The sequence below is a fragment of the Homalodisca vitripennis genome, chromosome 7, assembly GCF_021130785.1.
Source record: "Homalodisca vitripennis isolate AUS2020 chromosome 7, UT_GWSS_2.1, whole genome shotgun sequence".
NCBI classification, from domain to species: domain Eukaryota; kingdom Metazoa; phylum Arthropoda; class Insecta; order Hemiptera; family Cicadellidae; genus Homalodisca; species Homalodisca vitripennis.
This window is the reverse complement of record NC_060213.1, coordinates 58383155-58401020: the sequence shown is the minus strand read 5'-3', so window position 1 is coordinate 58401020 and position 17866 is coordinate 58383155. Positions and strand designations below refer to the sequence as shown.

Sequence of the window (17866 nt, the reverse complement as noted above, 5' to 3'; positions counted from 1 at the left end):
AAGGTATTTAGCAGGATTTTTACCAATCTTCGTGAACTGGTTGTTTTAGTAGCGTAAGAATTTTATCTGACCGAGGACTTCAACATGAAGATGATGCTGAAAGTATTCTTCAAGCAGTTAAACGTAGCTCCACTACAAGTTCACGGAGAATATCTATGGAACTTAATATCCCAAAACCTTGTGTCTGGCGAACTTTACACTTGAACACATTGTATCCATTTCATATACAAAAAGTGCAACATATTCAGACAAGAGACAATGTTGCGTATCTGCAATTCAGTGAATGGATTAAAACACATTGTTGTATTGTTTCAGGAATAGTATCCACAATAGTTCACGAGTATTTACTGACGAAGCTACATGTGATGGTGTAGAAACAACACCAGGAATTTCTATTAGTGGGTAGATGAGAATCATCATGCTACAACGGACAATAAATTCAGTGCAGATTATCAGTCAATGTGTGGTATGGTATTGTTGATGATGAATTAATTGGCTCTTCCATATTAGAGAACCGATTTTTAGTAGAAACATACATGGAACCTTTACGTAATGAATTGTTTACAAAGTTTTATTTATTTATTAAAGATGAATTTTCCCACATTATATGTATTTGTAATGGATAGGAACTATTTAGATCAATATAGTAATATAAGAGAGTTGTTAGAAAGTGAACCAGTACATCATGACAGCAGTGATGAACTTGATAGGCCTAGTGTAAGATTTCAGTGCCACAACCGAAACTAGGTTTATAATTGTACATTTTTGTGTATACATTTCTATGAGCGTTTTACACAAGACCCAATAAGTTTCTGTATTTTTAATGACTTTCTGCATTCTAATAGATTGGTATGACTATTGCTAAGCTCCAAATAGATGTTATTGTTATTGTGTTATTTCACTTTTGCAAAAATCACAAAAACATCTAAAATTTAGAAATGACAAGATTCCAATCTTGCAGTATGAAATAATTAAAAGTTGGCCAAAAAACTTTTAATTATTTCATAGTGTGGCTTTTCTGCGGAATATAATGCTACTGTTAAAGTAATTCTATAGATGCCAGTATTGAGTTTCTTTGTCATTCGGGGTTCGTCAATGAAGGATCTTCCAGTCTTTTGATTTGGCAAGAGGAATCTCAGTTTGTGAACATGTCTGAATCAAGCATTAAAATTCCTCCAGTATCGATTGATGCTATCCAGTCTGCCACCAAAAACATAAAATCTCACTCAGCCTGGGACATCACACGTGTGCTCACCTTCTGTGGCTGCGTGTTATATGTAACGATGGTGGCCTCCCGAACATTAGTGACAGCTATGGGGTGAGGTGTGGGAGATGCCGCTAGCGGGTCACCGTTGCCCCCAGATGTCCCGTTCTCTTCCACCATCCCGTCCATGGATCAGGGGAGCCCCAGGCAGGTACTAGAACACAGACACTACACTTAGACTCATGAACTGTGATCACTAAATTAGAAATGACAAACTATTTTATACACTTACACTAACCCTTTAAGATCGGCATTAAACTTATCCTTTCAGATCACTTGGTCACAAGGGTGACCATGGCTGTTTTCTGCGTCAGGTCATTGATTTATGACCATGTCCTGTCAGCTCAGCAGACCATAATTACAGTAAACATTGTTCAGAATTGTTTTGTATCCGAATGTCAGTGTAACTTTAGCTGCTATAGTGTTACCTATCAAGTTATAAAAATACATATAAATAGCATTTGGTGGAGACGAAACTAAAAATATGGAAACAAATTTGTTTTCTGTTGATACTACAGATATACTTTAGGATGATTATATTTTTATTCTGCATAAAAAAATATTTTTTTAACACATCAACCAATAACTTAAATTATATATTACTTGGTTCATTTAAAAACCAATAATAAGTAACCAATTTCAAATACTGCCATTCAAATCAGAGTCAAAGTGACATACATCGTTACACAAGCGGCAAGTGGTGACACAGCCGGCCACTATGTGTGGCCTAGCGAGCTGAGAGTAAAACCCCCTAAGACTCCATCTGAACTGAACAAGAGATGTTTTGACAACATTGTTGGCCTCCCGATCGCAAAGTGTTAAGGAATCGTAAACAGTATTCCACATCTTATACACGTTTTGAATTTAAACATTGATATGTAATCTGTGTGTTATGCACTATATTTAGAAAGTAGATTCTAATTAATAGAATTATATTTAATAGCATTTGTTTTAGTTTATCCAATAAATTTTAAAATACCCACACTTTCTAAATCTTCAAACATTATAAAAAGACATATTATTTTACTATTCTTATGCAGGGGTGGAACATCACATACACTGTATATTTCTATACTACATTTTATTTTACATAGAGGTGGTGTACAATCTCAAAAAGATTATCTTCATAGATACAGATTAAAAAGCCTGATATTGTGGCTTTGGTGAAGGCAAAGAGAATTAGCTGGCTAGGACATGTACATCGGAGACAGGAGGGCACAAGGTTAAAAGAGGTCTACCAGGCGTACCGACAGGAAGGCGCCCTTTGGGTAGGCCAAAGATAAGATGGTGCGATCAAGTGGTCGAAGATGTGACCCGGTGTGGAGGGTCTGTGGATCTGGCGGAAGACAGGGTGGCGTGGAAGAGGCTCATAGACGAGGCAAAGAATCGACTGAGATTTGTTACGCCCCGGCAGTAAGTAAGTAAGTATACAGATTAAAAAGAGAGTCATCTTCGACTAATTCTTTTATATTTTTCCTTGAAATGTTTTAATCACTAAATTGTAGAACTAAATATTCAAATAAAATTTATGTTCATTTATCCATTAAATGGATAATTGAACATATGTCAAACAATGTACTTAATGAAATTTTCAACAGAAAATATACAACCCAAAATTAAAACTTTAATAAATATAGGGTATTCAAAATGTATACCATTATAAAAATAAATTAGCCTACTTCAAGAGACAAACACTTTAATTGCAAATTAAAAAATATTAAAAGAACAATGATTTTACTTTAGATAAATTATTTTGTTATGATTCACTCCTTCAGTGAGATTTTCAAATCATAATCAGCCCCTTTTTATTTAAGCTTCCGGAACATTTGTCAACCAACGTAATTATTCAGCACAAATAAATAAAATACTGCACATTTCCTCTGCCTTATTCATTTTATTACATTTGTATTTCATACTCCTCTGCCTTATTCATTTTATTACATTTGTATTTCATACTAAGTACATCAGTTTAAAGCTATATTATTATCAATAAAACATATCTTTCCATAGTTTTAACATGTTTGTCTAGCGCCAAGTATGAGGTAACAGATAATTTACTTTTTTCGCTTTCTTGTAATCTTTTTACTTCACTGAGGTATTGAAAATTATATAAATTTCTACTTAACTTTATTGAAAATGTTGAAGAAAAGCTACTTTCTTGTCATTACTATTATGACATTGTTACACTACCAAAAACCATAATAATTATTAAAACACAGAGGCACCTTTAGGCAATAAAATTTCCCACCATTTCTCAATATTTATTATTTTTCAGTGATAATGAAAGTGATGTCATGTTTGAAAAATAATTTAACTAAGACTAATTACTGATTAACCATTTACGTAGCATGTTTCTATTTAGATACATCATCCTGACTGGGATTAATCTTTGGGTTGTGACAACACTTTCTATATACTGGAAGTATAAAGGCCAGTACATTGTTAAAAAGTTAATGACTTGTCAAGTAGATATGTAACACATAATATACTTTGAGATGAAAGTTTGTTTTTCCCACCTAAATATAAATAAATAAGTGGTATCAGTGACTTTTTAACAGTAAGAGTGGCACTAATCTGTTTAATATCTACCACAAAATCTCAAAATAAAAACAAAAGGTCCTTTTTGGGCTATGGCTGTCTACTGTATTTACAAGTTTGAAAATTCACTGTCAAGAATCATAAAAGTGGGAGGGACTTGAGACATGCCCTAGAGAGAGTGGGGCAGTTGCTTACTCATGATAGGCCTGCAAAATCTACAATTCAGGTATGCTAATGATATTGTCAAGGCCACTGTAATATTCCGTCCACTTAGCCCATACTTCACTGAGAACCTAGCATTGTTCTTACCTCGGGGACACAAAATAGCCTTTTATTTTTTGTAGATGAATAATTTGTTTTTTACAACAATAACTTCTATGTTTAATTAAAACCAAACACGTTACAACATTTAAAAAAGGTATTACAAAATAATGAATCAAACTTTTCATTTTGTTCTTGAATTAAAAATTTTTGAGTTATCTAAACAAATATTATATCAACAAGAGTTAAATTAGAATTAGTTTTAAATACATTTATACTGTATTATGACATTTATATTTAGAAAAATGAAAATAATTTTGTTACAGATATTATAAATAGGCTGCCCTATATAGCTATGTTTTTAAATTAATGTTACACATTATATTGTAATAAATTTGAACTGAATTTTAAGGACCTATTGGCTACAACAGACACAAAATACTGAATTTTTAGTAAGTTAATTTATTATTATTAATTCACTAGTTAAGAAATTAAATCAACAAACTGTACAAGTTTGTTTAATCCAAATGAATTATACTCTACACCTAATTTTATGAAGAATATATGATTTTGCATACATTCCCTACATAATTTTATGACGATATACAACTTTGTTGTGTATGTGTTATTTTTAAATTTTTAAACCTTCACAGCCCATGTGGGGCACATTTAACTTTTTTGAACCACCTGATAAGTTCCGAAACATGTAGTGGAAATCTATAACATTTTGAATTGTTCTGATAAGGAACAGTACCATATTTGAGTTACTTATACAGTTCTGGGGCTGTACACCATGAGTTTTGATGATTTTGCAATTTTTAAAATTCAAGAATGAAAAAAGAAAACTACAATTTTAATTTTGAATTGTGTTGACTTCAAACTCATCATCTACATTGGCAATTAATAAAAGTTTTTGACTATAATTGCCAGCATGTATTATTGATAGTATTTGACATGTATTTGATGTCGATTTTGGGATCAATATTTAGTTTAGTTCAACATAAAAATATTTAAAATAATCGGCATGGAACCCTTGGCAAAGAACAAATTAAGAAAGGAATGTTTATAATTTTGATTAATTGTTTCCCCAACCCACTTCAACGATTCAAAGGTAGAATGAATTCACTTGTGCCAAGTATGAGTGTAAATTGGTGTAGGAATGTTCGGTTTGGTGGTACCGCTATGTATTGGAGGTAGAGACCAAGGTCACATGTGCTCTCTGCTGTGCACTATTTGTTCCTTATCACCACAATTGTCTCAACAACTGATAACTATGTTTGTTACCTTGTGACTCATGTACTCTCCTCGTTTTACAAATATCTTTACGTTTTTGTTTTCATTTTAGTTTTGTTACATACAACCCCTTTCACAATAATCTGACGGGTCATTGCACCTTCAGAATGAATCATGTTTTTTCTTACACTCCATATTATAGACAATATCAGACTTATATTAATGTTGAACATGGTCTATTCTGTGATAAACAACTTATTGTTTTAGTAAATTTAAAATGTTGTAAAGATTAATATAATATGATTGTAAAACAATCACATTCCTATCCAAATAAAAACCAAAATTACAATAAAATTTAATAAAATAACTTGTAATATCTACCTTTTGCAATGGATGGATCTTTTAAAACCCAGTTTTATATTGATGAAGTTCCAGTATCAGTTTTTTAATTAGTTATTTCAATTATGTACATTTGCATATACGAAATTTTAAATTGTTCTTAGGAATTTAAATGTTCTGTTCCTAAAAGTTCTTCACAGTGGCAAATAAAAGAGTTACATAGTTTTCCAAATTAATTTGTTACTATCAATATCATCTAAAATGTGAAAATTCATTATGATTAATTAGAAATAACAATTCATAGAGGCACATTATGAAAGAACACGAGAAGTTACATTGAGTAATGACAAGCCTGCTTTTATCAGCCAATAAACACTCTGCGCCACAGACAGAAGTCACAATTCAGCTTGCCAATTGATAACCAGCTAATCACAACTGATAAGCCAGGCCCTGTAGCTATAGGAGATTTGTGCTTAGTGGGAGTGGGCCTAACAACTTTCTTAACTAAATTAACAAAAAGTTGTTAAACATAAAATATATAGTAGTATAAAAGAACTGTTGGATTTTTTGAATTAAATTCCAGTTAATTCCCAATAAAAAAAGTTATGATTTTATTTTCAATACAAATAGTCATGAATCACTGATGTGTTTACAACAAAAACATAAGTTTTTTTCCAGGAAATTATTGAATACAATGAGCTTGAAAGTTGACAGCAGATCAAGAAGTACGCACAGTTTCACAATATTTTATTTTGGTTTGTTGTGAAGAACTGCCCAATTAAAAAAAATTAAACTTAAAAGATCCGTTTTTAAATCTTACCCAAAATAAATCAAGCTATACTACAAATCATAATAAATTAAAATAGACAAAATCTTCAGATGTAAAAAATTCAATAAAAAATATTAGTTTTTTTACACCTAAAAAAGAGGGTAGATTTCAACCTCGAAACACAGTTTATACATTTTGTAGCATTTACGATGGAAAATGCCCAAAATCCTACTATCCTTTCAAACCATCCATTGTCAATAACAAACTTTACATAAAGAGCTTATTGTTGAAGAAAATGCATTATGCATCATAGTATTTACAGGTACTATGTGTTCTAATTATAAATTAAACTCAAGCTATCGAAAAGGTTCAGCAGTTTTTCTCCATCCTTTGTATTCCTACACTGGATTTGGCTATTACTAAAGATCAAGAATTTGATGATTATTAAAAATGACACAAGTACTGAATATGTAACCTTTTCCAAGAGCAAGAAGAAATAAGGTACAAAACATTCAAGAGTAACTACATTTCAAAAGATATTTGCCACATGACGGACCAACAAAGTGAAAAATAAAAAAAAACTAATTAATTGGACTCTAGAGCGACTCAAGGCTTTGAATGGCTATAGATTTAACTGAATGTTGGTTTATCAACAGATAACAACACATTTCTAATTTCATGAAAAGCAAGCACGGAAAACATTGGAAACAAATGAGAACAGACAAGAGTCCCTACTTAATTGCGAGGTCACATCTACAGGACAACCTAGTGTAGATTATGATAACCTTACAGCTGACCATGGGTTATCAGGGGAGCGAACAGAAACAAACAAGAGCAATGTAAGTATGTGAGTGGAGTGGAAAGGAGTTGGCTGCGTGCCAGAAAGCAATGCTGACAAACAAAACATTATCACTTCACATACAACACTGCTCACTCACTGCAAGTACAATACTGGACTTCAACGCTATACTAACTCAAGTTACTTTGATTTCAGAAAATATAGCAACATTTCGATCTCAAACTCTTTAATCTTTATTGGGAAAATTGTGCATTATGTAAAAACTAAATACATTTTTCTTTTCAAAAGTTAAAAACTCAACATTTTTACTTGTAAATAGCTCAACGTGAATGCTAATATTGTTACAAAAATCTTTCTACATATTGATGGTAAATCAAATATCTGATTTAGCATTAATACGAATTTTATTATTTAAACTTCGGAAAGAAAAGCTTTAGCAAAATATTTTAATTCCCATCCATCCCTTATTTGCACAATATTATAATTAATGACTTTGAAATTGTACTATAAATAGTTATTTTTAGAAAGGAGTTAAAATTATGGATTTAAGGATACTGTATTTTAAGGAAACGTCATTTTAAGGGAAGACAGCACAGTAATATTTCAATACAACACATACCAATTAATTATCTCAGTGCCAATCAGAATGCACTTGGGTAATTACCATAGTTTTATTTTGTTGATAAAAATAACTTTAACTTTATTTATTGTTTATTAAATAAGTTATTTTATTGTTTTTTAATTATGTGTAAAATTTGAACCAGTAAAATCATCTCAAAAAGGTATTTATTAATATTTCACTTATTACTTTGTTTGTACATGCTAAAACTAAGACAGCCATCTCAAAAAGAAATGAGTTTAATTGTAAAATATTAGAATACTAGCTCTAATACATGTTAATGTATAACTACATATGAATCTGCACTGTAAGCAAATCATCACTAACATGAAACATTATACATTAATAAAATAGTTTATCAACAAATTTAACAAGTTACTGAGCTTATTTAGAATAACTATGAGTCAAAAGAAAATATTGTTAAGATAGTGACAAATTATAAAAATTATGCGTTGCAAATTCTATCATATTCTGTTTTATTTACAATCATATTCCACAAACAAATGCACTTTGTATTATGTTTTCTTTAAATAAATTTTGTTTCTACACAAACAACATTACTATCATTACCTTGTAATGCTTTTGTAGGCGGATAATGAATACTATCTCTTACACATATTTCATTCCCAACCTTTAAAGGTAATATTGGCACTGTTTTGTATATGTTAATTGTTTTAAGTCAGTATTCATCCTATAATAATTATTAGGTTCCATTAATTTGATACTAATGTAATCTACAATTCCAGAAAAAAACTCTTATAAAGATTCTAAAATTCTGTACCATATGAAGCTAGATTCAAATTATCTGCTACTGTATTCTTTTACTTGTACACATTTGCAAAATCCCACACTTTTTTGCACTAATTACATGAAAAGGTTATCCATGGTGAAATTTAATGAAAAAGAAGACCCACCAAAAATATTTTTTTAAATTTTACAGATATTTCCAGTGCCCCATATATATCCCTTTTATAAAGAATTAATTTCAGGCTTGTTGAATTTTGTTTATATGAAAAGAAGACATTTTTCCAAATGTAAAGGTGGACAATTTTAAATGAATCATTGGTATATTTTAATGTACTTTTAAAAACCAGTGCTATTCTTTTATTGACGTTTCGTCTTACGATGCAAGGTGCAGTATGTGGATGTAACCGTAGGGTGAAATCACGTGTATGGTCTATGTTTAAAACTGGTAGAGCTGTTTAAAAAATTCTCTGTCCAAGAAATGGAATTAAATTTAACTTTGACAAAAAAACGTAATTTTTTTAAATCTCACTAATTGAACCAGGGCTAATTTTTTTCAGCGATTGGTCAGGGGCAGAATCAGATTTGTTTGATAGTGCAACAAAACAGATGCCAGCACTCTTGACGAGTTTGTAAACATAAACAGCAATTACATGTTGACAAACACAACTAGTAGTTTTATCAATGTTTACAGCCGTAAATTATTACAAGCCTAAGATACAAAATTATTTACTGTTTACTGTGGAAGTTAAATAGTGTTAAATATCTGTAGAAACTTATACATAACGTAAAATAAAAAAATATTAAAAACCATTAGGTAATTTTATTTCAATGAATTAAAAAAAAATAACAGTCAATGTATAAAATATAAATTATTAAAAAACCTGAATTACGTAGAGAGGAAAATTCAATTGTTTATTTTGCATTCATGATTTCCTTATTGTATGTATTTATCACCTTTGTTAAAGAGAGAGTGGGATTCGTACTATATACTTAATAAAATTTAAATACATTTATTTCTTGTTCGCCAGGAAGAAATTTAGATTTTTATTTGTCTGCATGTTTATATATATATATATATATATATATATATATATATATATATATATATATATATATATATATATATATATATATATGTGAAACAAAACAAATATATATATATATATATAATATATATATATATATATGAATGATTCTTAATTTTCATTTTTTGTGTTGATGTTTATGTTTAAATATTAGCTAAATATTAGAAAATGAGTATCTCTGTAATACGTTAATAAAATAAATCAACACAACGGAATATAGAAGGACCCAACAAAAACATACAATATAAGTAGTGTACAGACAGACAGACTACACCTACCCTAAATATCTTTTTTACCCTAGACAGAGCTGCTCATTTAACCAAAAAGAATCATACGAGTTTCAAGTCTCTAGCGGGTTTTCTATTAAACAGTTACAAGAGGTGGACAGACAGACAATGACTTGTTATCAAGAACGCCATGTCGGGTCCTTATAACTGAGAACTAGCCAACATATTCCCTAAGTAAAGATGTGATTTAAAACAAACTGTTAACAAGATTATCAAACAATAAATCATGCAAGGTCAAATATCACTTTGATTACTACTACTGATTGAAAGTGTATTGACTTGATTGAAATCGAAGGACAATAATGACAAATAACGCTAAGGATAAGAACTAGCTTTAATCAACTTAGTTTCTGCGTCCACATACTAAATTTTATCCTGACATAATAACTATAAAAAATTTGTAATACAAATATGATCCCGCATTTGGCACAAATTTCAAACAAAATATTCCCGGGTTAATTTTCCATTCAAAATTTATGTGCATACTAGGAGTTTACAAATTATTAAACAATCATGGTAATTTAATTAATAAAACTATCTTATTCAGCTTAATGTAGTTTTAATTATTGACCTATTATACAGCTAGTAAAAAAACTGAATTATTATAAAATATTATGTGCCATTCTTAGTGCAAGGAAAAATCTCACAGAGATTGCGATGACTCAGAGAGTGAGTCACTATGGGTCAGTAACGCATTCATTGTAGGAAGGAGATTATGACATAACGAAACCATAAACAATAATTGTTAACAATCAGAAACTAATTTAACAGGTTTGTTTATATTTTCATGGTAAAATACAAATCAACAAGTTTAAGTCCTAATCAAGTGTTAGAGTTGTTTTACTGTCATACATTATTTTGTAATTTGTGTTAAGATAATTTTAATCTAAACTGTTGGTTACCATAAAAAAATATTCTAGAATTGTTTTAACCTTAATATAATAATTTAAGCCATTATTGTTACGCACATGCCTGAATAAGGTAAACTGTTTCTAAAAATGATAAAATTTTTTAAGCACAAATACTGATCTAAATACCTTGTGTTTGAAAAAAATTGTGTTAAGAAGTATGTTTCAACCATAAATTGGGGTAGAAGAAAACATCTACTAAAGAAAATAGTACGCTGAATGTCCTAAACTCTCATTCCACCACCTAACTATTGAACGGTTTAAAAATTGTCATACATAATTTTGGATATTTTTGATGGATTTATAAATTACTCCCTCTACTCAAATTGGGTGCGAGGGGCAACTATAAGGTTTGTAAAGGTTAGAAATAAGTAAGTAAAACGATTTTAAAGTAGAGCAAAATAATTTTGAGAGTGGTACAAACTTTGCTTGTTTATAGCAAAAATAAACATACAATCCAGCAGCACAACCACACTTATCTCCGTAGGATATGAGGCTGTCCCAGGAAGTGGTTATCTACCAGAGAAAATCTTGTGCTGTTTTACCACGAAATGTAATCATGCTTTTTAACACTTCAGTACAATGGATGACTCTTGGTCTATTGAAAGAGGTAAAAAACTCATAACTCTGTACCATAAGAAGTATCAACACATGACAAATTTTAATTCCTCACAACAACTGCACATCCTAAATGATTACTTTGTAAATCATCATGCTATGCATGAATGATTAATAGTTATCAACAGAGAGGAACGTTTTCATTCACCAAAACGTCTGTGGTAAACAAAATAACAAGTTAATCTAAGTTGACATACAAAAATATGATGTCCATCTTTGCACTTGCTCAGATGTTGTATCAAGAAAAACAATAACATCTAACTCAAGGTTACAGAAACAAATTACCATATTACTATTTCGTTCTCTAGAGATAGAACAATAGCGTAATAAAGAGTGATGAAAATGTCAGCCTTCATATAAATTTTAAGAACTAATAAATAGAAAATTAAATTCAGGATCTTCCATTTAGCATATTCAGAATTTTGTAAAAATACCGCAGAAGGAGGGTTTACAGACCTACCTATAAATTTCAAATGGCAACCCAATTTTAAATTTATTGAAAAGTAAGGAAAGCAATATTTTAACCAGGAATGCTGGCAAATAATTAAGATATCTGATCAGTATTCGTTACAGGCTATAAAAAAATAAAAAATGTAATTGACAAAAGTTACAAAAATGTATGTAATGTAATATTTTAAGTGTCAGAAAATGTTATAAAATATTAGATAAAAGTACTGGAAGTTTTTCAAAAATATTATCCAAAAGTGCCATGCCATTTTCCATATATTCATGTAAAATTAGTATTAAGACAAAGTCCTAACTTTGTTACTTATATGCAAATGTTCATAATTCAATTGGTTTTGCTCCGCTAACATTTTTTAACTGAAAAATCATGTTATTATTAGAAAACTAAACAACTAAAAAATTGCATCCAAAAATACCACGAACCAATGAATAAAGACAATAAACCAAGAATATTTTATTTTCCACATACCCACATTTTTATTGCATCAAAAACCTTTTTTAAAATCCATTTCTTCCCTAAATACACTACTTTACTTTGTTACATAACTGATAACTATTTACGACAGCTAATGATTAATGCCTTAGTGCTTACAAAACAATCAATGAGACAGCTGAGCAATGGGAAGAGAGCAGCTCTACCTAAATATACAAGTAAAACAAATTAATCATTGCCTTCTATAGGATGTCAACACATACCACTATTAGGGCTTGCTCTTTTTCTGATTGCTGTGAAAATGAAACACCAGAATCTCTAATGGTTTCTTTTAGTTTTGTACTGTATGACTATTGGTAGTAAATCAAGCTAAAAATTGTGACCAGTGAAAAAAATTATCAATTAGCATTTTTAGCCTTTTAATACTCTCCCACCTCGACCCCCACTAAAACTACTAGACTGACATTCAATTGATCATTGGAAAGGTCTCACATTATGAGATGTTACACAGGATACCATCCTGGACCCAAGCTATTCCTAAATTATAATCTGTCCAGGAATACTATTGATGCATATTTAATTCTGCTCATAGATGTAACAATGTTAGCAGTAGAATCTACCTAACTTGGGATTTCTGAATAGAGCAACACAGATTTTTCAAAAAGCAAACAACTGAATTAAAAATTTGTCTAAAATTAAACTTCAAAAATTTTGAGCTACCTAGCTATGTGGTAAAATTTTCAAAAATAAAACTTTCCATTTATAGTTTGGAAGAAATTGAAGAAAAACTAAAATGTTTATGGAGACACAGACTATAAAGGTACAAAGAACAAAGAAGAAATAAATTTATATATTTCTAAGATCAAATGTTTAGCCAATACAGCTTTATCCTACTACTTGGTGACTGAACCAAGTAGTAGTATATATTTGGATCTGCCGTAGTAGTATACAGTTAACATTTTTAAAGCATAACACAGCTTAAATAAACTAAAGAGAAATACACAAAATATACGACGAGTTAGTCACAAGTTAGGCTACTCTGTTTCAAATATCTTAATTTGTTGGTCAAAACAATAATCCTGTTTGTTTATGTCATGTCAATGTTTTCTTCTGAAGCTAAAGACAGATGTAGTAATTACTTTTTTCAGCTGAATGTCTTCTGTTTACCAACTTTTGAAATTCATAAAGAAAGCAAATAAAAGTGGTGTAGGCAACTGTGTCTTCAGCTGTCATTAACTGAATTAAATTTTTTGAATACTTGTAGAAGACACCATTTGTACAATTCTGTTAGTAGAGTACATGATCTGAGCTTGAATTTAGGTACTACCTCAAGGGATGTTTTTCATTCTTGCAGAAGTGCAGAGTGCACCGCTGAAACACCTGATGATTTAAGGCATTTCTGATCGGTACTTACCCATGCCAGATAACGCTGAATTATGACAAGTAACCACCACAACAATCAAATCATCAATATTTCTGATACTCTAAACTACCGAACAATAACAAACCAAAGGGTAGGGTACGATAAGCGGACCCGGTTTTTTATATCGAAATTGGCAAACGATATTACTCAATCATAACCGTCGATATAATCAATCGATACTAATTAATTATTTTGAACAATCAACTTAAATAATCTATATCAACAGCTGTAAACACTTTCAAATAATACACTTAAGGTAATAATTCAATTTTACATAATTAACATTTGATTATTAAGAATGGCAGTCAATTTTAGAAAACTACACAACATTGCTTTGAAAGATGATAAGACATGTTTTTCGTGGCTTCAACATGTAGGACTCTTACCGAAAAAACCCATTATGTGAAATTTGTGGGAAAGAAACGAATGTAACCGTGATAGGAGCAAATATAGTCGTCTTCAGTTTTCCTAATTTTGGTTATAATAATTTGTTTGATCACTGTTATTAAGTTCACATTATAATTTAAAACATATGTATGTTGTTGCAGAGTACAGATACTTTTATATCGATTGACATTCTAGGATTTGAGATGCGAATATTAGGTATCGATGAATACATTCTTCGATATAAAAAACCGGGTCCGCTTATCGTACCCTTCCCAAACCAAATTACACTATAGATATTTCATACTATGGTATAGTTCGGCTATGTTTTATATTTAAAACGTAATAGGCTTAGGTTAATTTAATGTTGAGTTAAAAACAATATATGTGTATTTATTAAATATAACAAACAAATCGGTGTGAAATTTACTTCATACTATTCTGAAAGATAAGCGTGTTTGACAGCTTGTGACCCAAACAACAGAAGTTCATCACCATTGTAGTTCTGGCTATTACTCAAATACTACACAAATGATTTTACTTATTTGAACTAATTTGAAATATTATAATTATAAAACATTAAAAGCAGCTAGTTTTAATTAATTGTGAATAACTACCTATAAGATGTTTTTATATTTGATAGTTTAGGTATTTCTAATCCATAACTTGGTTTCTCGATTCACTTGTTGTAGTGGCCACTTATTATATTGCAGCCCCCAGATAATACAAAATGAAAATTGATCCGACTTTATTCTCTTTCTTGTACTTGTTAAAATGTCCATAAGTAATTTTTTAACACGATAAAATTTATTGTTATCAGTTGAAATGAACTCAATTTATTATCAGTCAGCTAGCTATCAAATATTACCTCCTGAGTACAAGCAAGTGTTGTTAACTTCCCAACATGGCTATTCTTTTTCTTTACACTGTTACTTTGTCATTTTGAAACATTTTAATTCACTCTAAATAAACTTCAGACAGCGAGCTATTAAGTTAGGTGTCAGTTGCATGAAGCGAATGCTGCTTTTTTTCGCAGTGTTTTATTTCTCTAATTCTCGCGGGTTCAAGGAGTAATGTAACACCCATTACCTTTTTGACAATTGCACACAGCATATATGCCGAACATTAAGAGAGCCATTGCCAAGTGCATATTCGGGATTAGACACTGAGAAGAAAGTGTACCAATCTCTTACATAAAATAGATTGATGAATTGCCACTTAATATCATCTTTCACAAAACTAGAATTTTGTACAGTAACATATTCAGGATATCTGAAGATTTTTAAAAATCTGCTATATGTCACAGATGTCTGTAAAAACATGTAGATGGTGGCTGCTTGGCAGTAAAAATACATGTGTCTAGTTAAAACATATTTATCAAAATTTACGTAATTGTATTTGGCTGCAGTATAATAAGTGGCCACCACAAAAAATGAATAATCAATATTTACAATTGTTTAAACTACCCAAACCAAATTACTTTATAGGTATTTCAAATTACTGTATATAGTCAGCTGTTTGTAAAAAAGAACAATTTAATGATGAATGAAAACTAACTTAGGCAATGTATTTTTATAAAATCTAACAGAGTAATATTTAGTTACTCTTCACTATTTGGAAGGATAAAAATGTCTGCAGCTTGCAACACAAGTATACTGTGTTCCTGTCTTGTCAAGAGGCTACTTTGCATTAGTGCGTCTGCTGCAGCCGTCTTAATTACAAATAACAAGTTTTTGTATTCCAACAGTTTACGTATTTGTAATTTGAAATTTAGTACCCTGGTTCGATTGTGGTGGTGGCTGCTTACTACACTTCAGCCTTTATTTATATATAGGTATACTCTATAAGAATAGGCTACTTATGAATTTAATATTTCAAAATTGTTTTAATATTAGGCATTATTAATAGGGGAGACTTTAATAAGTGGGCTATACTCATTTGATTGTTGTTATTGAACTAGTCAATATATTATCCAAATTCAATATTATATATTAATTGTACGAAACAAGAATTATAATATATTAACAACAAGAATAATACATTACAATTTCTAAACACATAAATTTAACAATAACATTACAAAATAACAAATCCAACTATGGCCTAGACATACACATCAGAAATAGGGAAGTTACAATATTTATAGATTACGTGGATAGCAGTGAGCAACCATTTTTGTAAAGGCAGTAGCCAAACCCACATGTATATCTAGAAATTTATCACATAATTTCCACATATTTAACGACATTTTCAAATTCTCAACAAATTAGGCCTAAGCTTACCTCTTGCTGTTTATTGTTACTTACCTGTGCTGTTTATGACTAACTAGTAAGAAGGAATCATAAGTTTTGTTAAATAAATTGTAATGTTGAATTATTCATTAGGATAAAAACAACTGAATAAAGAGTGTAGGTCGCTTATTAAAGTCTACCCTATTAAATTATAACAATTTACTTACAAGCCTAGCAGTCAACCTACTACACTAGTAATAAATACTTTAAGCTTATTTTTCAGACCATACATTGATAAAATTATTTATTATATCTTTGCTGACTTCTTGTGGTTTTTAAACTTAACATTTTAATATAATAATAAATAATACTTGCCTAGGCTATATCCAGTTTATGTAGGCTAATACGTTAGTCAATTTCAAATTAATCAGCAAGAAACTGTTGCAAGCACATCTTATTTTTAATGTCTTAAATTTTAAAGAACAGTAAAACTAATCTAGACCTACCAATAATGTATGCATTGCCAATCAACTAGAAAAAGGAGGATAAGGAGTAGGCCTACGCGAAAACATCGGCACAAGCTCCTCTAACACATACAGGTTATGTTTATCATTCTTTAACCTCAAGAGCGCTCGCCTAACCTTTGGGCCATGAATGTTTCTGCAAGGTCATTTGTCAACATGTGTCACAATCACTATTTCCGCGCATATAGAGAGTTTCTGTCTATCCTTTATGATGGAACATACCAATAACACTAATTAAGGATTTAAAAGAAGCCAATATTACAACATATACTGACTAAGATGAAAACTATTTGGAAAACATAAATCTAAATTTATCGTACGACGCCATCATTATTTTACCTTTTTCAGTATTGAAATAAAATGGCCTTGCGTCATGTCTCGAAAATAACGAAACTTCAATATTTTTCCTAAATCACAATCATAACATTCAGGTAACCATGAAAGACGTCTGCTTGTTAATATCCTTCAGCTGAATACTTACCAGTTACGTATTCCTCGTCACCAAGTTTCCTGCAACCGGAGTGGGCAGACAGGCAAATACGTAGTCGCCACGTCAAAATTCCAGGGCTTCGTCACAAGGAGTGGGGGAAGTGCAAACGCGTCACCCTGTTTTTGTATCCATGCGCGCGCTTGCCTCCAACTTCCGTTCTGACTGGCGCAAAATAATACCAAATACAAAACATGGTCAATACAAATACAAATAGAACCGCTGCATTTAATACAGTCTTTTGTCCATTAAAATCCCGCTTATGTAACAAAATTGGATATAATTAGAACTACAACCATGCATCTTTATCGTGAACTGCTGATTTACTTATATATATTAAATTAAGCTGATTTCTAAATATTATGAATTATTAATATGGAATATTGTAGTAAATTATTTAATGTTTTATTTTAAACTCTTATTGATAAAAATAATTCCGAGGCATCTACCTT

At 30.5% G+C, this 17866-nt stretch overlaps 1 protein-coding gene across 11 annotated transcripts in view; it reads right to left on the bottom strand.

The window, feature by feature from the left end:
* LOC124365855 (cyclic AMP-responsive element-binding protein 1-like) overlaps positions 1-17542 on the bottom strand; it is a 40301-nt gene extending 22759 nt beyond the window's left edge. For 9 of the 11 annotated variants that reach the window (XM_046821924.1, XM_046821928.1, XM_046821929.1 and 6 more), the window contains exons 1-2: positions 17267-17402; positions 1256-1418 (exon numbers count right to left, since the gene is read on the bottom strand). In XM_046821924.1, coding sequence (XP_046677880.1) covers positions 1256-1393 — 138 coding nt within the window. In that variant the 5' untranslated portion in view covers positions 1394-1418; positions 17267-17402. The other 2 variants (XM_046821925.1, XM_046821926.1) reach the window with 2 other exon arrangements.
* Positions 17543-17866: the final 324 nt, after the last annotated feature.